Source organism: Panicum virgatum, chromosome 2N (assembly GCF_016808335.1).
Source record: "Panicum virgatum strain AP13 chromosome 2N, P.virgatum_v5, whole genome shotgun sequence".
Taxonomy (NCBI): Eukaryota; Viridiplantae; Streptophyta; class Magnoliopsida; order Poales; family Poaceae; genus Panicum; species Panicum virgatum.
Window position 1 is genome coordinate 38,393,804 of NC_053146.1, and position 22,860 is coordinate 38,416,663.

Consider the following 22,860-nt stretch of genomic DNA (forward strand, 5'->3'; position numbering starts at 1 on the left):
CGGTGATGACAAGAACTGAGCGTCGGTTTAACCGGCGTTAAGGGATTTCGTCAGCCTTTTCCCAACGGCAAGTTTTGGATGTGTGGCTATATATATGCCACCCCACGGCTCATTTGAGAGTGCTGGAGACCAAGAAAGTATACAAGAGCCAAAGATCATCTCCAACCACCTTAGAGCTTCATTGTACATCATATAGGCTTAAGCACACTTGTGAGAGTGCTTAGTGCTTGTAATAGGGATTAGTTCTTGCGAGAGCTCCCTTGAGAGAAGTCTTGCTGCGGCAAGCAATCCTTGTGATCCGTCGTGTGACCCTCCGACTTGGTGTGGAGTGGCAACGACACTTTGTGCGGGGGAAGAGGAGACCCCCTCCTTGGTGGAGAAGCTCCGTAGTGGATTTCGGCTGGGTGACCGAGAAAGACGGTGGCGGTGCACGAGACTCCGTGTCTTGTGGGCACTTGACTTTGCTTGCCGGCATCGCCTTGGTGGCGTAGTGCAAGACGGTGATCGGAAGAGCCTCGGTGTCCCGTGGACGTAGGCATTTGTGCCGAACCACGTTACATGATCGTGTCTACTCTGGAGTTTGCATCACTCTTGCACTTATCTCTTTACTTACCATATTACGTTTCCGCATTTACTTTATCTTGCGTGCATTTACTTTCCTAGTTAGTTTGTTTAGGATTGGCTATAGGTTGCAAGTATTTTGGGGTAAGTAGAGAGTAGCAATGATAAACCTTAGTCATAACTAGCATGTATAGGACGTGTTAGGTTTATCTTATGCAAGTAGATTGAGCCCTAAGTTAAAAAGCGATTAGCGACCCTATTCACCCCCTCCCCCTCTAGGGTCGAACACCCCGGTGATCCTTACAGTAAACTTTCTATGATAAAATCTAATTTTTTTTATTTTTAATAGAATAACTTTGTAGAAAATATTTGATAGTTTTAATAAATATTTCTACAACTTTTTATAAGATCTATTTGAGCTCATAAACTATTGACTTAGTTCGATTTATCTTATTTGTGGCTTACATGATGTGATGTTAGATAAAAATGCTGTAAATATTGCACATGGAGCAATCTAGACCAATATTGTCCATGGAGTCAAAGTCCGATTTTTTCGAATGGGAAAGGGACATTTTAGGAGCTGGACTATGTTTGCCTACGCCTGCTAATGGGGTTGAACCCGCCCCAAATTCCGTCCATACACATATTTCAAGAGCCATAACTACCACCAGCCCCGACCCACACCGTCGGTCCAATGCCCCAACCCGTCTTAACCCGAAGTCACGACGGAAGATGATATGCGACTTACGCGCCGATCTACTACCATAGCGCCCCAACCCGTCTGTGTCGTCAACCCAACCCGCCCCAACCCGTTTCATAGTGTCACCCGTTTCCACTCATCCAATAGTATCCTTATTAAAATCCACCCAAAAAAACCCGTCAAGTCCCGCCCCATTAGCAGGAGTATGTTTGCCTCGGTTTTTTTTTTTAATTTTATGTTTGCCTTGTTGGAGTGAAGCCTGAAGACCATGCGTACAATGGCCCCCGTGCAAGCCGAATGGGCTTCTTTCGATTTCGATTGGGCTTTTAGCAGATTACCTAGCCGTGGCCCATAACTATCAGGAAATCATCCTCTCTGCTGGTAGTGCTCTCTGCCAGGGAAAAAAAGAAGAAGAAAGAACGGGGAACTGCTCTGGCGACCGGCGGCGATTGTGAGGGGATGGACGGAGTCAAGCCACCGGCGGCGAGTAGGAAGCAGGATCTGGAAGAGGCGCTTCTCCAGATCGTGCACCGCCAATCCCTCCGCCAACGCCAACTGACCGGTACGCCGCCGCCCGCCGCCATTGTTGTCTCCTCTGCGGCTCTGCCCAAGTGACCGAACAAATTATTCACCCCATCTTGCTCCACGCGCGCGCGCGCGTGGAGAGAGCCAAGGAGGACGCCCTGAGAAGCGCGGCGCGGGTCGCTGATGTGCTCGTGGACGCGGTCGACGGCGGGGTGCAGGAGCTCTTCGTCAACGAGAAGCGGATTGAGCTCGAGGCCCGCGCGCTGCTCGGGACCATCGCGCGCTACAGGCGGCAGACTGATCAGTGGCTGGCCGCCACCAACGAGATCAACTCGGTATTGAAGGTAATAAATAGCTAACGAATTATCAGGGGGAGTATAGTTACTGCTGGTGCTCTCTGTCTTGTCGATCCTTTCCTCGTGTAAACTTAACCCATGGTGAATCTGAAACTCTGAATCCCGCTACACTGATTAGAGAACATGTTTTTTTGATGGTGTGGCTAGAACGCTGACTTAATGTGATTAGTTAGGAAACCATTCCTTCTGTTTTGGATAATTCGGTGAAAGGTTGGGCGGCCGAGTTGGCTAGCCCAGCCCGGTAGCGTCGCTCCCACGAGGTCGTGAGTTCGAACCCCGGCTGGGACGAATTTCCGCTCGTGTGCAAAAAAATCCCCTCGCTGTGCTCGCCGCAAGGCTTGGCCCTCTCGGGCATGGGCCAGGGTTCGGGGGTTTTTCCACGGCCGGGAGAAGCCGTGTCGCTTCCTTTTAATGAAATACGGTGGGTCCGTTCACCCCCCGGCCGTGTTTTTTTTTTTGGATAATTCGTATACAGAAATTTCAGTGCAAACCATGTGCTAGTTGTTGCTGCTGAAGCATCCATGTTCAACATTTGTAGGAAATTGGAGATTTCGAGAACTGGATGAAGATCATGGACTTTGACTGTAAAAGTATCAATGCAGCCATACGCAACATTCATCAGTCATGAGTCTGCCTGCAATCATGTTCCTCTCATTGGAATTGCACAGGCTGTTAACCCTCTTGTGCAGAACTGTTCCCCGTTCTGCTGTACAAATTTGTACTTCAGTTTCATAGTATGATGAGTACTGTCTTTCTGTCTCTATTTTCTACGATTTCATAGTTTTGATATATGATCAGAATATGCTCCATCTAAGTGGTGTTATTCTTGTCCCATTATCGAAACAAGTGTTTATCCACTAGGTTGTTTAAGTTCAAGGTTGGTAAAAGGCACACACATACTAAAATTGTTTCGAAAACATTTTTCATGTCATTTTATTCTTTTCATATGTATTCTGCGAAACTGTGGATGCATCTTTGGGGAGGAGTATAGTATGAGCAAAAGGGAAGCTTTCTTCCTTTTCAACAAAGATTACAAGGTCTAGTTTACCCTCCTGCAGTTTTTCCTTATCTGTCCACTGGATCCAGTGAGGGGACTAATGTTGCTCATCTTCGCCATCGCCGCGCTGAAGTCGGTGAAGAATTTTGCCATGTTTGAAGAGTAGGTCGTAGTCTGGGAGTCTGCTGAACCTCCATTGAACAGTTTCTGGTCAGAATGCAGCACACCCTTGTTCAGCAAGTTCTTGTAGTAGAAATTGTCAAAAACATAGGGTGTCGAGGTGTCGAGGGGCGAAATGTTATTGTCACCAGTCTTGTTGGGACAATTTGTTTTCAGTGATGTCGCTAGGGATGTGTCGATGTTAGTTCCGCTGTATATGCAATTGCGGAAGTTGACACATCTTGCTTGCCCAATGGTGTGACCTCCTGGCAATTTTTTTATTCCATATCAGTCAGTATTACTATTTTTTCCATTCAAGGAAAAAAAATCTAGCATTGACTATGATTTGTGAATCAAATATATGTTTGTTCACAAATTTTGCATTGTATTGCAGTACCTGATAATGCAATCATGTCAGTTGCACTCAGTCCTTTGTTTGAGAAGGACTTGGTGAGATCAGTGAGGTCAAGAGTTGGTGCTGGGATGTCGTTGTTTGCCGCATCTAGGCTTGCTGTCAATGAGTCACGCCTTCCCAGATTGATAGGCCAAGTAGGCCCTCCAAGCTGAAATAGAAATTGCCAACTCTTACTATTGTTTGTTTCTATTGGAATTGTTAAATTGGATTGCATAAAATGCATTTGGTCAATCAGTTGCTAGAATCGTTGAATATGAATGTTGACTTTTGTAGTTTAGTTTAGTGCTCCCTGAGGCTTGTTTTGGTCTAGGTTATAAGTTTATCATAATCTCTCAAATATAAAGAGTTGTACCATCCTCATTTCAGTTAAAGAATTGGATAATCATTTAGTTGGGGTTTGTTGCGAGGTTCACAATCATAAACACTTCTACATTGAACTTGTTGCCTCTAACATGAAATGTTTCTTTTGTTTTGTCTTACCGCAACAACAGAGTCACGTGCTGCCACAGCGACGATGTCAGCACATGATACCACCTGTGGGCACATCCTCTCAAGCCGTGCCTTGATGCTGTCAATCACGTCAAATCCACGCAGGGAATTGTTGTTCGGAACAGCAGTCTTCTCCCCTGTGAAGGTTGGGGTGTCATCAAGCAGCACGGAGCCATCGCAGGCCTGCGAAGATTGCCATGCTTATGAATCCAGAAAATGTGAAAACATATGTGCAGATTTGGGGACACATACATTAACAAAGCAGTCGTGGAAGTGGAGGCGGAGCAATGATGCGCCCATGCGGTTCTCCCTAGCAACAGCAGACCTTACCGCTGTTTGGATGGTGTACAATGCATTTGGGCATGACTTGTTATAGAAATTTGCAGTAAGCTGAGCTGAAACCAAGCTTGCAGCAAAGAACAAGGCCAAGACACTGCAAGGGAGGGGTTTATGGGAAGCCATTTTGCTCAGGGGTTTAGAGCTGTGTGTTAGCCAGTGTCAATGTGCACAGATATTTATAGGCAGAATATTTGCACACGATGAGTTTCTAACTTACTTTATGCAAGTGGCTTTGAATATTCTATATTTGCTTCACCAGACTAAGTGGAGTGGTCTGTGCTCTGTATGCAGTCTGAAAGCGTATTGTATAAACAGATGTGTTCGGACAAAGGCATGACTACATTATTAACTGGTATATTTTATAGTTTATTGTGCCGAATTGTCAGTTATACTTAATTCTATTAGGGAAATATATAGTATAATATCCATATATAGAATATAAGGGAGGATCTATGCGTTAAATTTTGAATCTTGCTTTTGTCAACCAAATTTGGCGGAATCACACACCTTTGGCAATTCAGGCTCCTTTCTTTTCGTAATAATTATTATATTTTTAAAATAAAAGGCGTGAGAGAGTTATTAGTAAGGCTAAAGATAGCACTAACAAGAAATATATGGTAGCACCAGACAGATGCTTCATGCATGTTTGGTGCCTGGGTATGGCCCAAATTTGTCATGGTTGCCCGTGTCCAGACCGTAGCTCAGTCTCGGAAAATGGCAGTACCTATCGATGGATTATATGCTGCAGTTCGCCCATGGACCGAATTAGCTAGCGCGCGCCATGCATGCCTGTGGACTCTCAGAATTGCAGTGGAATTGGAACTTGGATATCTTGAGAGAGAGTGGGAGCAGTTGGTAGTGGCAACGGCAAAACACAAACCGAGAGCGCGACACAATGCAAGGAAATCACTGCTCCTTTCGACTAATCTTCAGTGCTGCTTGCTAGTGCTACACGGCCAAAAAAAAAGAAAAGAAAATTACAGAGGAATTTAACTAAGTATCATCAAGAAAGAATTGCAGAGCATCTATCTGTCTGTCTGACACCAAAGTTGCAAACAAAGGAGGGCAAGTATCTCTGGGTCTTCTGTCCATCTGATGAAGGCTCAACACAAGTCTACACAGATTTGTCCAAGATACTCAAGACACAAGGAGTCAAGGAGCAACACTACTGGATGTCTACCACCACCAACCATCCTCATATAGGTTCTAGCCAACAGACTTGGAGCCACCTCACTTCCTTGCTTCACCCGCGCTCAAAATCCCGCTGCCAAGTCAGCGAGTCGAAGAAGTCGCCAGTGCCATCTTTCGACGATGTACCGTACCAGATAGCCTAGCCAAGCTGGACAACCCGCCGCAATCCGCTACCAGCCAAGTCATCCCACAATGTCGATGCCGCAAGCGCCGTCCTCCGACGAAGTCCCATGCCGCACTGACGGTTGCCACGCAACACCAGCCGCCACGGTCCGCTGCAAGCAGCCACATCAACAAACATGTGACGACCTTCGACTGCCACCAAAGCCGTGAAAATCTCCACGTGGGCTTAACAACACCCGTTCAGCTTGCCAATCGACGAGATTGCCGCCATCGGCTACAGCAGCCCATGCCTAATGAACCAGAAATGCCAAGAGCTAAGATAGGTCTCTAGAGATGACGCCTCCAAGAAGAATACGACGCCGATGGTGCCGCCGTCACTCGTCCAGGAACTGGACAGGGTTTTCACCCAGAGGAACCCGTGCAGGAGGGTTGGAGCTTCGACGTGACGCCCCCAATGAGGGAACGACACCAAGTGGTGCCGCCGTCATGTCCACCGGCTTTCCCGTGAGGGCTTTCGCCTGGAGTATCTCCTCCCCAAGCTGCACACTTGCAGCTCAGCACTCCTGGATCGCAGCCAAGGCAACCTAGCCGGGGCGGCGCCACCGCCGCTCCTATGCTCGCCCAGCCGCATTCCGTCCAACGCCGCCCCACATCCAGTCACTAGTTGAGCAGGCCCGCGGCGGGCTCGGCTGCGTCGCCGCCCAGTGACGCCGCGCACAACCGCAGCACCTCCACGGCGCGGCCATGGACCGCTACCACCTCTGCCTCGCGCCAAGCTCAAGCCAGCCCGCGGCCACCCACGTCACCGCGAAGGCTTGCCGAGGACAGCACCACCGCCACCATGCAGCCCCGCCGCCAACTGCCGACAGCGTCGCGCCCGCACTTCCGCGCAGCCGGGCCAGAGCCTTCTCCGCGCCCACACAACAGCAAGCCATCGCCACCGTAGGGTCCCGAAGCAGGGCACGACGCCACCAACCCACACGCGGCCGCCGCCGGCGCTGCCCCCCCCCCCCCCCCGCGCCGAACTCGCCAAAGGGCCGCTCCGCTGCCGCACCCCGCAGATCCACGCCGCAGCCACCACCTGAGCGGGAGCAGGCCTGCTACCGACGAAGCCCCGCCGCCGCCTTCCTAGCAGGAGCCCGGACTTCCGAGGCCCTACTCCGGCAGCGGCGAGGTGGAGAGAAGCTCTCGGAGGGAGGTGGCGGTGACCGCCGGCGGGGTGCTGCCCGACTACGGCCCGAGTCGCCTCCATGGGAGAGACGACGCAGGGGCCTGGAAAGAAAGTTCTGAACTCTACTCCTCCTGTAAAAGTATATGGATCGGTAAATTTGAGGAAAAAACAAAGAAACGGTGATCCAACAGACTCGCAATCCCGCTCGCTCGGCACAAGTAGCTATGCGCTCCGCCTCGCCATCTCGTGGGTCCCACGCCCTCCCTTCTGTGCCGCTCCTCGCTCCCTCTGCCCCCCGCCGCAACCCCCACTGGCAGTAGATCCCTTTCTCCTCCTTCCTCGCCGGCGACAAGCTCGAGGATGATGGTTGCCCGTGCGAGCGGCGGAGCTTGCGCCGATGGGGCTTGCCACCAGGACGGGCGGAGCTCGGACCCGCGGGTCGCGCCCGCAGGCTGAGCTCGCGCCCGCCGGTGGCGGAGCTCGGACCTGCTGCCATGGCTCGTGCTCCCGGACGGCGCCTTCTTCAGCTTGTGTGTGTAACACCCGGTCCATATCAGTGTGGGTATGATGTGGGCCTCAGTGCCATACCGACCCAGCCTAAGGCCCAAGCCAAGGCTGCAGCACTTCTAGAAAAGAGATCAGCAGCAACAGCAAAGGGAAGGAAAGAAAATTAAATCGGAGAAGATCCTGAAGTCATCGTCTTCCTTTGGAAGAAGCGGCCAGGTGAGCTCGTCGAGATCCTCACGCCTCGGTCCTCACCGCCGGTGGCCACGGGGTGTGACAATTGGTATCAGATTCAGGCTATCCCCGGCGCGATTTCGCTCGATTCGCTGCCTTCTTCCCTAGTCCGGTCCGCCGCCACGGCGACCTCGACTTGCTCCGCCGTGCATCACTCCGATTCCGGCATCCCCGCCCCGTCTACCGACTCCTAGTCGGTGACGGACACCGCCAACCGACGGTTAGCCGCCCCGGCGCCGTCGTCCACAGATCAAGTTCCGGCGCCGCTTAGGTTTAGTTGGGGATTCGGGATAGAGTGTTGTGGTGTTCTTCGTCGGGGTCTAGCTGTTGGATTCCGCGATTTGGATTTGCCAGCGTTGCTTTCGGTTTCTCCTACGGATTTCTTCGTGTTGTGGTGGTGATTACTTCGATTCATCGTTGGCCACGAGCAATTACAGTGGAGGCGATTGGAGGCGGTGATTTGGTGCGTAGCGGAAGCATGGTGGGGCTGCAATCCTAGGGAATCCAGCCTCGGCGCCACCCAAGCCATCCGCTCAGATGAAGTCTGAGGCATGGGCAGTGGTTAGTGGAAGCAATCCTGAGTGTCATCCCGGCACTGATTTGCTCGTGGCTGTGGACAACTTGACGGTGCGGTCAGAGGAGCAGCGGTGGGCGTTGGCGAAGAAGAGACTCGACTTGTTGTTCAAGCAGGTGGAGTTTATCGATACTACGCAGCAGCATGTGAAAGTGGCCCAGATGTGGCATGAGCAGGTCCCTTCGATGGGTGTTGTTTCTGAGTTGTTCAATGAAAAGCACCACAATGATATTGTATGGGATGATGAGTTCCTGCAGAGCCCTGACTTGGACAACAGTTTGTTGGAGCAACTAGCCTTGGGTGTGGGCGGCGAGAACACAAAGTGCACAGTTGAACTCGATTCCAAAATATCAAAGGATTCTGCACATGTGTTGCTCGATGGAATGCCCCACCAGGATGTGGTGTGGGATGTGGAACTGTTGCAAAGCATCGACTCTCAGGATGGTCTGTTGCAGCAGCTAGCTCATGGGGTGGATGACCAAATACAGAGCAAAAATGTTTACCCGATGCTATTTGAGAGTGATGCAGGACTGGAGTATGATGAAATGCTTGACAAGGTTGTCTGGGACGAAGAAATGTCAGCTGAGCTCGACATGAACAACGACTTACTGCTACTGCTAGCTTCCAGTGGAGGGTACCCAGATGATGAGCAGGTTGTTGATGGCTCCTTGGGATTCTTAGAGTTTGAATTGGCTGATGCATACCATATTTTTGTGGAAGAGCTTGGTGAAGATAGCAAATCAGTTTCCGAGGCAGGCATGGATGATGAGCTGACTAGTGAGAGAGAGGCTCCTTTTCTCTTAGAACTCGATATGTATTATGCAGATAAGATGCCAACCAGTCTTGGCATGCATGAAAATTTGCCATCGGCACTTGAGGCACATGACCGTTTATTGCAGCAATTGGCATGGGACAGAGAGGACTTCGATTATGAAATGGGAAAGGCTATTGCAGAGCTTGTCCTTGAATATGTGTGCACCAATGTTGGCAGCTCGTCTCTCAGCATTGATTCTGGCATGCAACTCATAGAGTCATTTGTCGATATTTATCTGCTGGAGGTGAAGGACAAGAGGGTATGCATTTCTATGAGGCAGTGGGATCCAGGTATCTTTAGTTATCTTACCATGGGACTGGCCTCTAGAATGGGTGAAAGATCAGCCTTGCTTCAATTTATTCAAAGAGTTTCAGAAGTAGACAAGTGTGGCATTGTTGCTAGTGTGCTTGAGCAAGATGTTATGCTGAAAATTAGGCAAATGCATGGAAATGAAACAACTGCTGTACTGTCAGAAACAATTCTGACGCTTCTATGGGCTCCTTCTGTTATCAGTTGGCACACTATGCTAGAATATCACACATTTATGTGTCAGATGTTGCGGGATTTTGACATGCCAATCAGCGATGAAGCTTTCAAGTTACCATTACTTGTTGGGGCTTATATGATCTATGAGAACTACAAAGGGGCAGCTATTTTTGTCAAGAAATTATGGGATCCTGGCATTTGAAGATACATTATCAGGGAATTGGTACTTGAGTGCTTAATGTGGATATCGAGAAGATGGAGTCCTAGCCATGAACCTTGCAAGCTATTTTTCAAGAGCTTCTGTGTTTTCAATAGATGGCTACTATAGCCTCTCTCAGAGATGGTTGTGCATTGAAAATTCTTCATCGGATGGCTGGAGGAGTGTGCAATGTGCTATCTATATATTGACCTTGCTTGGGGACAAGCAAGTTTTTCTGGGGGCGGTAATGTAACACCCGGTCCATATCAGTGTGGGTATGATGTGGGCCTCAGTGCCATACCGACCCAGCCTAAGGCCCAAGCCAAGGCTGCAGCACTTCTAGAAAAGAGATCAGCAGCAACAGCAAAGGGAAGGAAAGAAAATTAAATCGGAGAAGATCCTGAAGTCATCGTCTTCCTTTGGAAGAAGCGGCCAGGTGAGCTCGTCGAGATCCTCACGCCTCGGTCCTCACCGCCGGTGGCCACGGGGTGTGACAGTGTGGTCCAGAGCGGCGGCGCGGCGCTCGTGTATGCCGTCGAGCCGGTGAGCTCCTCCGCGGTCTGCCCGCCGCCGGTGAGCTCCTCCGCGGTCCGCCCACCGCCGGTGAGCTCCTCCGCTCGCCGCGGAAGCTGCGCCGCCTGCCGCCGAGCCCACCGCCGCGGAGGCGGCGGAGCTCCTCCGCACGCTGCCGAGCTCCTCCGCCCGCCGCCGAACCCCCGAGCCCGCTGCCTGAAGCTCGTCTATGAGGACGCCGTGGCGGCGTCAACCGCGGCACACGGGGGATCTGCGACTGCGGCAGGGATCCTCCACGCGCCCGCGGCGGCCGGCTGCCAGAGGCCCCGCTCGTAGCGCCGCCTCCTCGCCCCGTTCTGGCCTGCTCGCCGACGGACACCGCCACCGCTCGCGTGAGGCCGCGCGGTGGTGCCGAGGCAGAGGGGAGTGGAGGTCGGGAAGGATATATGTGAAAGGAAAGGGATGACGTGTGGACCCAAGCTGTCAGTGGGTGGAGGTGGAGGATGTTGTGATTAGGAGAGGGAAAAGATGGAGAGTCTGTTGGAGTAACCAATACATTGTGGAGAAATTTGTTTACAGAGTCAAATAGAGAGTCAAAAATAGCTACTCTCTTAGAGATGCCCTAACTTCTCATACAGTTGGAGGCCTCCGACGTCCTCAGACCTCATTTGCCATACTATGCTACAACTAGTAAGTTTGCACAACAGTAAACGTTACTTGCCTATATCTGAGGCGTTCTCCAGTGATGGTAAATTGAACACTTGGAACACCACCATCCATCATTTCTTCCTTCCAGTTTCAGCCAACGACTTGGAACACCACCAACTCATACCAAGCACTCCACAAACTAACAGTAACATATAGCAAGGCGTGTAGCCATGTATGCGGCAAAAAATCACAGTGCACACTAGTTCGCACTACACTCTCCACCCGGCACCATCCGCACTGACTGACACACATCGTATTACTGCCCTGCCATACATTTGCATTGGCTTTGAATGTCAAAACTCAACACCCAACTCCAGGATCTAACAACACAACAAGAAACTCCATAGAAAAAGGGAAACTACACACACAATATAATCCAGAGCTACTTTTTTTTGATGAAACACAAAGAGATCGAGCGATTAGCGCTGTGCAAGTCCCAACAGACCCTTCTTATGTTCTCATACAGTTGTACTATGCTACAACTAATACTAACGTTAATAGTTGCCTATACTAAGGCATGCTCCAGCGATCACCAAGGTTTGGCCCCGTGTTACAAAAAGAACTAGCTATACATTGCTAACATACCTTAGCCATCGTAACTTCGTAGTAAAAGCAATTCTACCACTAAACTACCTATGTACATGAAAGGCCACGTGTTCTAGGATAGGGGGAGCTTTAGCTCTCCAGTTTTCATTCACTCCAGCTCAGATTCTGATACCTCTTCCTCTGCCAGTTCAAAGGCATCCACGTCTGCAAAGTATGCTCTCTGCTTCTTCACAAATTCTTCTGGTAACTTGGGTGTCCTTGCAAGAGGCCACTTCTGTTCCCAAAATGGCAAGCAGTCAGAAAGTTAAAAGTAACGGCCATCAAAAGGAGCTGAGCTACTCTTCCAAATGCAGCCTTAATAACTACAGTATTTAACATTCAAAACATTCAATCATCTCATCATATTGTTATATGATGTTTCACATAAATGTTTCAGAATAGATGCACTTATGCAAAGATGGACAGAAGCGAAACATTAACAGATTACCGACTTTGTTGCGGGCACAGCTCTATTTGTTAAATACTATGCCATGATTAGTTTGGAAAAAATGTGAGTTTGTGATGGTAATCTCATTATGCCTTGATAACAGAGAACTTGATAGGGTCAATATGAGGAAGTGCAATCAGATTGCAGTCATGCTTACCTTTTTGGCTTCACGGCAAGGAGCTGATGAAGAGATGGGCCGAGTATCCCTTTTCCTGAAGACAAGTTAGTTTAACTGTTCAGTAAATAACTATTGAATGTCAAATAAGATGAACTAAAAGGATCCCTAAAGTCATGAATTCTGAATATCCTATGCTTCCAAGTTTGGACACTATATGATGTATAGTGTGCTTATTCTAAAAGAAATGTGAAAGACCTAACAATACAGTCGCTTCTGACCTATATCACTATATGTCAGTTTACAACAAGCGTTTAAGATATTGATTATTACAGCAATTCCATCATCTGAAAATAACAAGAGTGGAAAGGTTTCATCGAAGTCTGCGACAACCAGGGCCTAAACTCTTGTTACCAGCAAGTGCCTTGGGACTGCGCATTGCACTAAATAAATGGTCAATGATATTATGCACACTGTTCACCTACACGGCCGTTTACACCGTTTACACGGCGTGTAAACACTACTCGATGGGTAGCCGTGTAAAGCCGTATAAAACTGTTTTTACCGTTTATAAGGCTGTTTAAACGGCCGTGTATTCCGACTATTTGCTACATGGTGGGTCACCGACCGTTCACCGTTTAACGTTTAGGCTAACATTGATTATGCAACGTGCATACACAATACAGCACTATGTCAAGAGTGATGGACGGTGATCCTAATGTCGTGCCCTTTTCAAGTAATAACAACTTATGTGCATTATGCCAAATCATATACACTTACAGGCTATGGTATGACTCTGCCCTCTCAAACATGAACTGATTTGATTGCCCAAAATGACTACGAATGCACATCTTTGAAATTTAGCTGCAGCTATCTGGTTTTCACACTAAGCAAAAACAGGGGTAATTGATCCAAGCTACAAGAGAGGTCACCGACACCCACAAATGACCCTACCAACCACTACACTAACCATATACATATCGCAAACAATTAAACAGAGGAGACGTGGTGACGCTAAAATGGGGCTTAATTTAACATATCACGATTATCTCACTCAGATTTTCCAAGAGGGGGGCAACTCGCGGCAGCGCCAATGGGTTCCTTGCCCTTGTTGGTGATGGTGGGGTTGATCCATCCCTCTGTCTCAACCTCCGTAGTCCTGCGCCTCGCGTAAACCATGCAGATGGTCGGCGAATCGAACACGCTCCCCTCCTCCTCAAGGACTGCAAACCAAGAGCAGCATTAGAAATCGCAGCACAATGGTGACCGAGGATGCCCCCACCGCACCCAGCTGCGGCGGATCGAGCGCAGATGTGAGATGCAGATTCCCTCACCGGCGGCGAAGGACGGCTTGGGCGCGGGCGTGACCGTGGCGGCGGACGACGGCTCGGGCGTGGGCGTGGCCGAGGCGGTGGAGGGGGAGGCCTGGCCGCGGGCGTGACCGTGGCGGAGGACGACGGTTGGGTCGCGGGCGTGACAGGGGCGGAGGCGGACGAGCCGGGCGCGGGCGTGGCCGACGCGGAGGAGGACGGCTTGAGCGCGGGCGTGACCGAGGCTGAGGAGCAGGTAGAGGAGACAGCGGAGGCGACAGAGGGCGCGGGGACGGGCCGGCGTGCAGTCCTTCTGGGCTTGATCGGGTCGGGGTCTCGGGGCGGAGGAAGAGGTTGGTGACGTCGCCGAGCGGCACCGACTTCCGCTGCCGCTTGGTGGCGCCGGGCTTCGGGCTCGTCGGCGGCGTCGCGGCGGCGCTGGTGGAGCGCGGCCTCATCGGATCTCGCCCGCGTGCGGGGAATGGGAGTTGGCGGTTTGGGATGTAGTGGATTTGGATAGAGGAGAGGGCGGCGGTGAGGATTGAGGAAGAGGGGAAGAGCGGAAACGGGAAGTGAAGCGACGGAATGTGCGAGACGGAGGGGCGAGAGTTCTGGAAGGGGGAAGGGGATCGCACTGTGGAACGGAGGAAGAAGGCTTGGAGGGACAGGAAGATCGGCTGTGTTTACGCGGTGAAAAGTTTGCATTTTTGTCAAAATTGTCATTTTGACAAGTAATATTTAATTATAAATTAATTAATATTATTAGATTCATTTTATATGAATTAGTTAGATTGTATAATTAATTATTTTTTAATTATATTTATATTTTATGTATATATTCGAAGATTTGACGTGATTTACGCTAATTTTTGGAGTGCGGAAGGATGTCGTGTCCTGTTGGACTGAGGTGGGCTGGTGACCCTCTTTTGCTCTTTTCGGGTTATTATTAGGCCGGTTGTTCCAGCGATTTCAATGACCACAGCACAGCCCACGGGCTGACCTGCTACTGGGCTGACCGCGTGGCGTGGCACAACGAATCGCCTATTTCTCAGCTATATATATACGGCACCGCCGGTTCAATTTCTAGCTGCGTAAGGGGTTTTTTTTTGCCATGTTTGGTTCGCGCTAGGATTTCAGCATGTTAATAAATAGTGACATTTTGATCGCTAATTATGGTGTCAAATAAAACTAGTTTATAAAACTAATTTTAGAACCCCGCGCTAGTGACCCTGAAGAATCTAATAAGGTATTTGACCACGCGATTAGAGGATGGTTACTGTAGCCAATCATCGATTAATTACCGTCATTAGATTCGTCGCGAAAAGTTACACCCATCTCTAAAAAGATTTTACAAATAGACTTTATTTAGTACTTTATGCATACAAGATTTTTTTTCGGGAAACGTTCAGCTAGTTTTGAAGAATGTCAAACAAAGCCTTTGGCTAATGGTTTATGTGGCTGGTAAGCTACACTATACAATGGCTGATAAACAGAGATAATAAGTTTAAGCGAACAAGGCAATGAGCGCGCCAGGGTTAATGACGACGTTCTCCAAATCCGCCATCCGATTGTCGACCCTATAGCTTTCAGGCTTCATCGATTTGTGCCTCCGCCACCTTCATTTCCATCATGGTCACCTTCAACTCAGATATCCCCTAGAATTCTCACTCAGGAGAGCGAGAATTTGGCCCAAGAGCATGTGTGTCATGAGTCGCCTCGCCCTGTTCACCGGTTCCGCAAAACCGGTTGCCAGCCCGCACCCAACCCGAATAGACCCGTCCTGTTGGAGCTATCGACGGGCTGGGCCGGTTTTAGCTCTAAAATCGGATAAGAAAATAATTGGGTGGCTGGGTAACGGGTTTAATCATGATACCCGTCGAAACCGTCTTCCTGCACGGCGGCGGCGAAGAGGCAAATAGCGTTGCATCGTTTGCGAGGCGAGAAAAATCAAGCAAGATGCATCGACAGCTTCTTATTCCCATCGCCCATGAATCAGAAAAATCAAGCAAGAGAAAGGAAAATCTGAAATTCTGAATAGCTGGTGAAGAGACCGTGGCCACGAAATCCTTCTATCCTCTTGGTCAAGCGGTCCTGGTAGAAGCCTGGCTGAGCAAGCAGCAGGAGCCGCACGAGCGGCGGACGAGCTCCACCTGGCGGCGCGGAGCCTCCCGTTGTCCCGCGCGATGGCCATCGGGGGAGCTCCGCCCGGCGAAGAGGGCCGTAACGACGCGCGCGAGCAGCCGCGGGGGAGCTTCAACGAGCGGCGCCGGCGTGGAGCCTCGCGCGCGAGCAGCCGCACGGTGGCGAGCTCCGCCCGACGATGCTCGCGAGCGGCCGCTGGCGACCTTCAGCGGGCGGCGCAGCAGGAGCTCCGCCCCCTTTTTGCGGCGGCGGCGCCCGCTCGTGACCCTGTGGAAATGTGCCAGGCATCGAGGCCCAAAGGCTAGAGGCAAACACCTAGCTGGCCCATTGACGGCCTTGTTGTTTGTAGCAAAATTAACCCGTGCCAAACACGTCGAACCACACTGGACCAGTTTAACCCAATGCATAATTAAACCCTTTCTAAACCGTACGGAACCAACCCAACCTGGACCAAGTAGTAAACACGCGGGCTAGGTTGCGGACCCAGCTTAACCCGGGAAAACCGGACCATGAACAGAGCGAGTCATGACTTTGCACTACTAGAAAACGAGTCAAAGGTCCTGGTAAAAGGTACCAGCTGTTATTGCAGCCGGTACTAATACATGGCATTAGTACCGGCTGCAATAGCAGTTAGTACTTTTGGCCAGCGGCGCTCAAAGGGAGGACTTTTGGTACTGGATTAAAGCACTACCCAGTACCAAAACTCACAAATAGGCACTGGGTGGTGCCACCAACCAGTACCAAAAATCTAAGAAGGAATAGGCACTGGATAGTGGCATCAACCGGTGCCTAAAGCGCTAACAATGGCACCGGGTCTTGCGATGACCCGGTGCCGCCAAGTGCCCAAGCAAAGGCACCGGTTGGTAACTTCAACTGGTGCCGATGCCTAATATTTGGCACCGGTTGTTCAGCACCAACCGGTGCCTTTGTGCCAGCACTATAAATACACTGCTCCCTTCCCCCCTCCAAGATGCCGTGACTCACTGTTCATGGTAGCCGAGTGAGGGGAGGGGAGGTGAATTTTTTCAATTTTTTTTAAAAAGGGTTAGTAATATTTTTTCCAATGCTTTAGCAAATTAATTTTGTAGATGTAGTTAGCACTTGATTTAGTTCATACACATGATAAATATTTGTAGATCTAGTTTGGACTTGATTTAGTTTATGATTTTATATTATTGTTATATAAATTATTAAGCATAAAATAACTATTTAATTAGATGTATTTAAATATTGGGTTATTTTATTATTATATTATGCATAATATAACTATTTATTGTATATAATTTTGAGGACACTCCAATTTGTTTCGTAATCAATCATTAATTTATTTAATTTATTATTTTTACTTCTAATATTATTTAATAAATGATTTATCTTGATACTCGTTTGATGTTAATAAATGAATGTGAACCCAAATAAGTCGGCAATGGATGTACATGACAGACCGGCGTTCAATGGAGTTCATTGATGGCGTGTATGAATTCATAGAAGTTACTGAGAAACACAAGTACGGTGGTTTCGTTCGCTGTCCATGCAAAAACTGCAAGAATGAGAAGGATTACTCATCATCAAGAATCATCCACAGTCACTTCTTCAGTAGTGGTTTCATGCCGAACTACTATATTTGGACCAAGTATGGAGAAAGAAGAATTATGCTGGATAATAATGAAGAAGAAGAAGACAGGATTCCTGACTTTGCAGGCAATTACAGTTTTTTGATGACACTGCAATGGGTGAGCCTGAAGAAGATGCCGAAGGACACGTTGTAGAAGATGATCTAGGTCAGATGCTGCACGAAGCTGAGGTAGTTTGCGAAACAGAAAAGGAATCGAGAGATCTGAAGCATATGTTGGAGGACTATAGAATATTGTTGTACCTAGATTGCAAATAAAGCCAAAAGAAGTTGGGTACCACATTGAAATTGTTGCAATGGAAGGCATCAAATGGTTTGTCTAACAAGGGATTCGAGGAGTTGCTGAAACTTATAAAAAACTTACTCCCTAAGGGTAACACCTTGCCAGAGACAACATACGAGGCAAAAAAGATTATTTGTCCTTTAGGATTGGAAGCACAGAAGATACATGATTGTCCTAATGACTGCATCCTATATCGAGGTGAGTATGAAGATTTGGATTCATGACCTGTATGCAACGCGTGCCGGTATAAGATCCCTCGAGATGATCCAGGCGACGTTGAGGGGATGCGTGTCAAGAAGAGGGTGCCTGCCAAGGTGATGTGGTATTTCCCTCTAATACCACGTCTGAAACATTTGTTCATGAACAAAACCAATGCTAAATTGATGCGATGGCACAAAGAAGGACGTAAGCAAGACAATATGTTGAGACACCACGTTGATGGGTCGCAGTGGAGAAAAGTGGACAGAACATTCCTAACATTTGCAAATGATGTGAGAAATATAAGGTTCGGCTGAAGTACGGATGGCACGAATCCTTTCGGTGAGCAGAGCAGTGGCCATAGTACCTAGCCTGTGACACTCTGTATATACAACCTTCCTCCTTGGTTGTGTATGAAGCGGAAATTCATTATGATGCCGGTGCTTATCTCCGGCCCGAAGCAACCTGGTAACGATATAGATGTGTATCTGAAACCACTTATTGACGATTTTCTATTGTTATGGAAAGAGGAGGGTGTTCGTATGTGGAATGCGCACGCAGAGGAACATTTTAACTTACGTGCATTGCTTTTCGTAACCACCAACGATTGGCCCGCACTAAGCAACCTGTCCGGACATTCCAATAAGAGTTATAAGGCATGCACCCATTGTTTAGAAGAAACGGACAACACATATCTTAAGTACTGTAGAAAGATCGTGTATATGAGTCATCGTCGATTTCTTCCGATCAAGCACCCATTAAAGAGGGTTAACTAATTATTACGCAATTAACAAATTTACTAGGCAATTATCAGATTTGTTATTCTATAACTAATTAACTAATTTATTGGTCAATTAATTGATTTACTAGGAAAATAAATGTTTTATTATTCAAATAATATAATTATTAGGCAACTAACAAATTTACTAGGCAATTATCAGATTTGTTATTCAATTAAATAAATTACTAGGCAATTAAGTGATTTATCAGATAATTATATTATTTTTTGGACAATTATCGGATTTACTAGACAATTATAAGATTTATTGGGCAATTAAAAGAATTAATAGAGAACCAAATGGGAAAAAGAGAAAAAGAAAATTTCTTTGGTACCGGGTGGAAATATCACTCGGTAGCAAAGGAAGCTCATTTGGTACCGGTTGGTAATTTCAACCGGTACCAAAGGCTTTTTTCGGCAAAAAAAAGTGTTCAGGGCAGGAGTCGAACTCCGGCTGCGGCGCCCAAAATCCGTTGAGAAACCATTGAGCTATTTAGAGATTTCAGTTTTGAACGGGCCATCACTCAAAATAACTGAGAAAAGTAGTCTTAGACACCGATTTGTTTGGGTCACCCGGTACCAAAGGGTATTTCATTTCCCGCCCGTTGGAGACCTAAAGCATCGGGTGAAACACAAACCGGTGCCTAAGGCTCCATTAAGGCACCGGGTGAGACTCTAACCGGTGGCTAAGGCTGCCATAGGTACCGAGTGATGTTTTCACCCGGTACCAAAGGCCCTGCCTATATAATTCGTCCCCTTCTTTTTCCTCGCCTAAGTCTTGCTCATCTCAATTGCTACCGCCGCCACTGCGTCATCGAGCTCCCCGATCCTCGTTCCGCCGTCGCCGTCCTTCGCCGCGCACTGCCGCATTGTCGTGCCGCCGTCGTCGTTCTCCTCCGCGCTCGCTCCGGCGTCATTCGCCCGCGCCGGTTGCCCCCGCCCCTCCTCCACCCACGCCAGCACCGACCTCATCGTCGACGTCGACTCCGGGCAACTCCGCGCGCCCGGCCCGGCTGGGGAACCTCCCGCACGCGCCTTCCTCGTCCTCTCCGGTGGTCGCGCCATCCTCGATCGCCCTCGCCGGCCCGCCTCGACACCGCGCGGCCCCCTCCCCTGCGGCGGCGACCACCTCGACGCCGCCCCACTCCACCGCGCTGCCGACTCGCCCCCCTCCACCGCGCCGCCGAGCAGCCACACTCCACCGTGCCGCCGACCAAGGCCCCCTCAACGTAAGGAATGGCGGCGCCACCGCGCGCCGGGCCTTTTTTTTATTAATTGTTTTATTTATATATTAGTTTGTATTATATATGTATAGTGCTTTTAATTTATGTAGTATATGAGTTAAATAGAAATCGATGTAGTATATAATTTATGTAGTACATTATTTATGTATAGTGCTTTTAATATATGTATAGTGCTTTTAAAATATGATTAATGCTTATGATTTATGTCGTATATAATTTATGTATAGTGCTTTTAATATATGTATAGTGCTTTTAATATATGAATAATGCTTTTAGTTTTTTACATAGAGAGTGAATAATGAGTTTAATTATTTAAATAGAGAGTGACTAATATTTTTAATATATGAATAATGCTTTTAATTTTTTACATAGAGAGTGAATAATGAGTTTAATTATTTAAATAGAGAGTGAATAATGCTTATAATTTTTTTACATAGAGAGTGAATAATGCTTTTAATTATTTAAATAGAGAGTGAGTAATGCTTTTACATAGGGAGTGAATAATGCTTTTAACTTCTAGTATTTAAATTCTATTATTATGTCTAATGTATAATTAGATAGAATTTAAATAATTATAGAGAGTGACGACGACGGCGGAGAGGAATAATGACGATGTACATGTCAAATTATTTTATTACTTGTGTAATTTAGATGTACACACTTCAATTTTATTACATGTATTCAAAGACTTTAATTTATCATCTATTTATTATTTTATTATGTAATTCTTCATTCTTAATTCAAAGGTGTCATTTATATTACTTCTCGAGCTCGCAAACTCGCGCTAACACGCAAACTCACAAACTCGCGCTAACTCGAGCTCGCAAACTCGCACTAACACGCAAACTCGAGCTCTCTCACACACACACACTGGCAAGCTCGCGCTAACACGCAAACTCTTGCACACACACACACTCACTCACACACACACTCACACTTTCTAACACACACACACTCTCTCTCACACACACTCACTCACTCACACACACACACTCACACTCTGTAACACACACACTCTCTCTCACACACACATACACACTCACACACACACACACACACTCACACACACACACACACACACACACTCTCTCTCTCTCTCCCTCTCTCTCACACACACTCACTCACACTCACACACACACACACTCACTCACTCACTCACTCACACACACACACTCACTCTGTTTCTCTCTCACACACACACATTCGTTCAAAGAATTGAATTCTCGTGCTTTAGTTAAGGATGAACACATACTCTAACACATTTTTATGGTTTCAGTTAAGGATGGACCCCTTCGGTGATGAGGAGGCTGCCGGGCAATACATGTTGGACGCAATAAACGAAGATACGAGGGCCAACCCTGCCCAGCAAATCGGTGAAGAAGAGGCTCGGACAGCTAATTCGTTCCTAAATATTTCTGGAGACGCCGATGAAGAAGATGACGACTTTGCGCTGCCGCCCAATCAGCAACATGTTCCAGTACGTATCTTAATTATGCATGGTGACTTAGGTACATTAGTTCTGCAATTAACATATCTTTTCTGTAATTTAATCAACCTCCGCATCGAATACAATCCAATCAAAAGGGAGACGCCGGCCGACCAAGAAAATGGAGAGAAGACAGGTCGTCACAGAAGTGGACACAGAGGGCTGTCCAAGTGCTCCAGAGGCTGCTAGCACAAAATTTGTCAACCAATGTGGGGTTATTGTTCGGGCAAGAATTCCGATCACCACAAGACTCTGGAAATCGAGCAAACCAGAAGAACAGCAACACACCGTGCCTCCACATTAGAAGGAAATGCTATGGACAGAGCTCAAGGATATGCTCACTCTTCCTGAAGGAGTTGATCAAGAACTTGTGAAGAAATATCCCCTAAAAAAGATGGCCCTAGCCTTTGGAACTTTCAATAAGAAGTTGTACACCAATTACATCAAGAACGATAAGGAGCCGAACTAGGACGATCTTCCTCAGGTTAAACCATATTGGGAGGAGTTCAAACAATACAAACTATCAGAGGAAGCCCAAGGAAAAATAGAACAGGCCAAGACGAATGCATCAAAGAAGAAGTACAACCACCACCTTGGGGCTGGAGGGTACAAGAAGGCAGTTAAAAACTGGCAGAAGATGGAGCAAGACCTTATGGATAGAGGCATCAGGCCGGTGACTTGGGAATGTCCGGATAGATCAAAGTGGTGGTTATTTGATAACAGCGTGACACTAAACCAATTGGATGGAACTTTGGTCGTGCCACAACATATGCAAGAAGTGTCCCGCGATCTGGTCACAACAATAGATGAGGCCCAACAAGGAACATTCTAGCCTCAAAGGGAGAATGATGAACTGACCAGGGCATTAAAGAATCTGGAACACCCTGGACGAGCACGCGATATCGGCGTGGTCCCAAGGAAAGTTGCTTGGGCCGAAGATTGCTCTTACAAGACTCACCAAAAGAGCAAAGCCGAACAAGAAGAGAAACTCCGGGCCTTACAAGAAGAGATGAATAGGAAGGTTACGTCCATGGAATCTCAGATGGATGCCAGGGTCAATGAGGCAGTGCAGCTAGCTCTGAGCCAAAGGGGCACTGCTGGGTCGCACCCGGATGTTGTGATAAGCCCGGCCTCTCAGCGACGCAGTAGCTGTGCATCCACGGCGGCGCCCGACGTACAAGCTAATCAGCACCCCACATTGAGCCACCGGCTGTAGATGACCAAAGGTATCCAATGGATGATATCACCATGCCGACAACATGTGAGCTACTTGTGCGAGCAAAGAATATATCCATTCATGTAGCATACGGGTCAGCCCTGCCACTGAGTCCTTCTACTACAATTCATGGAAGACCGATACCCTCTGGCTACGCCTCTGTTACAGTTGAGTAGATAGTTGGAAACAATGAGGATCTTGAGCTCGACTTCGTTGGAGGGGATGCAGAGAAGACATTGGGAGACGCACTGCACGGGGTCGTTCTATGGCGCAAGGCCGATATCAAACTTACTGCAAGCACAATGGCTCCCGTAGAGACCGATCGTCCGTCTCCGCGACCTCCCTCACCGCCGTCCCCACAATC

General features: G+C 48.2%; 2 protein-coding genes across 4 annotated transcripts; one reads left to right on the forward strand and one right to left on the reverse strand.

Annotated features, from left to right (window-relative positions):
• Positions 1–1,651: 1,651 nt before the first annotated feature.
• On the forward strand, positions 1,652–4,914 carry LOC120660377 (biogenesis of lysosome-related organelles complex 1 subunit 1-like). 3 transcript variants are annotated; one of them, XR_005669563.1, is made up of 4 exons: positions 1,652–1,823; positions 1,925–2,130; positions 2,681–2,876; positions 4,205–4,914. XR_005669563.1 is itself a non-coding variant. In XM_039938888.1 (3 exons), exons 1-3 carry the CDS (start codon positions 1,721–1,723, stop codon positions 4,277–4,279), a joined length of 384 nt encoding a protein of 127 aa, XP_039794822.1. In that variant the 5' UTR covers positions 1,652–1,720; the 3' UTR covers positions 4,280–4,914. The 3 variants fall into 3 exon arrangements, 2 of the variants coding, with proteins under 2 accessions (XP_039794822.1, XP_039794821.1); XM_039938888.1 differs by lacking the exon at positions 2,681–2,876; XM_039938887.1 differs by having other exon boundaries at positions 2,681–4,908.
• A 6,516-nt stretch (positions 4,915–11,430) lies between these two features.
• On the reverse strand, positions 11,431–14,174 carry LOC120660378. Its single transcript, XM_039938889.1, has 4 exons — positions 13,541–14,174; positions 13,261–13,429; positions 12,249–12,303; positions 11,431–11,878 (listed from the first exon to the last, which is right to left on the reverse strand). The coding sequence occupies exons 2-4, from the start codon at positions 13,383–13,385 to the stop codon at positions 11,753–11,755; spliced, it is 306 nt and encodes a 101-aa protein (XP_039794823.1). The 5' UTR covers positions 13,386–13,429; positions 13,541–14,174; the 3' UTR covers positions 11,431–11,752.
• Positions 14,175–22,860: the final 8,686 nt, after the last annotated feature.

Coding starts and splice junctions, on each gene's coding strand:
- LOC120660377 (XM_039938887.1), top strand. CDS start 1,721: ATGGACGGAGTCAAGCCACCGGCGGCGAGTAGGAAGCAGGATCTGGAA. Junction 1,824..1,924: donor CCGCCAACGCCAACTGACCG/GTACGCCGCCGC, acceptor GCGCGCGCGTGG/AGAGAGCCAAGGAGGACGCC. Junction 2,131..2,680: donor AGATCAACTCGGTATTGAAG/GTAATAAATAGC, acceptor CAACATTTGTAG/GAAATTGGAGATTTCGAGAA.
- LOC120660378 (XM_039938889.1), bottom strand. CDS start 13,385: ATGGTTTACGCGAGGCGCAGGACTACGGAGGTTGAGACAGAGGGATGG. Junction 12,304..13,260: donor CCCCCTCTTGGAAAATCTGA/GTGAGATAATCG, acceptor ACTTGTCTTCAG/GAAAAGGGATACTCGGCCCA. Junction 11,879..12,248: donor CTTGCCGTGAAGCCAAAAAG/GTAAGCATGACT, acceptor TTTTGGGAACAG/AAGTGGCCTCTTGCAAGGAC.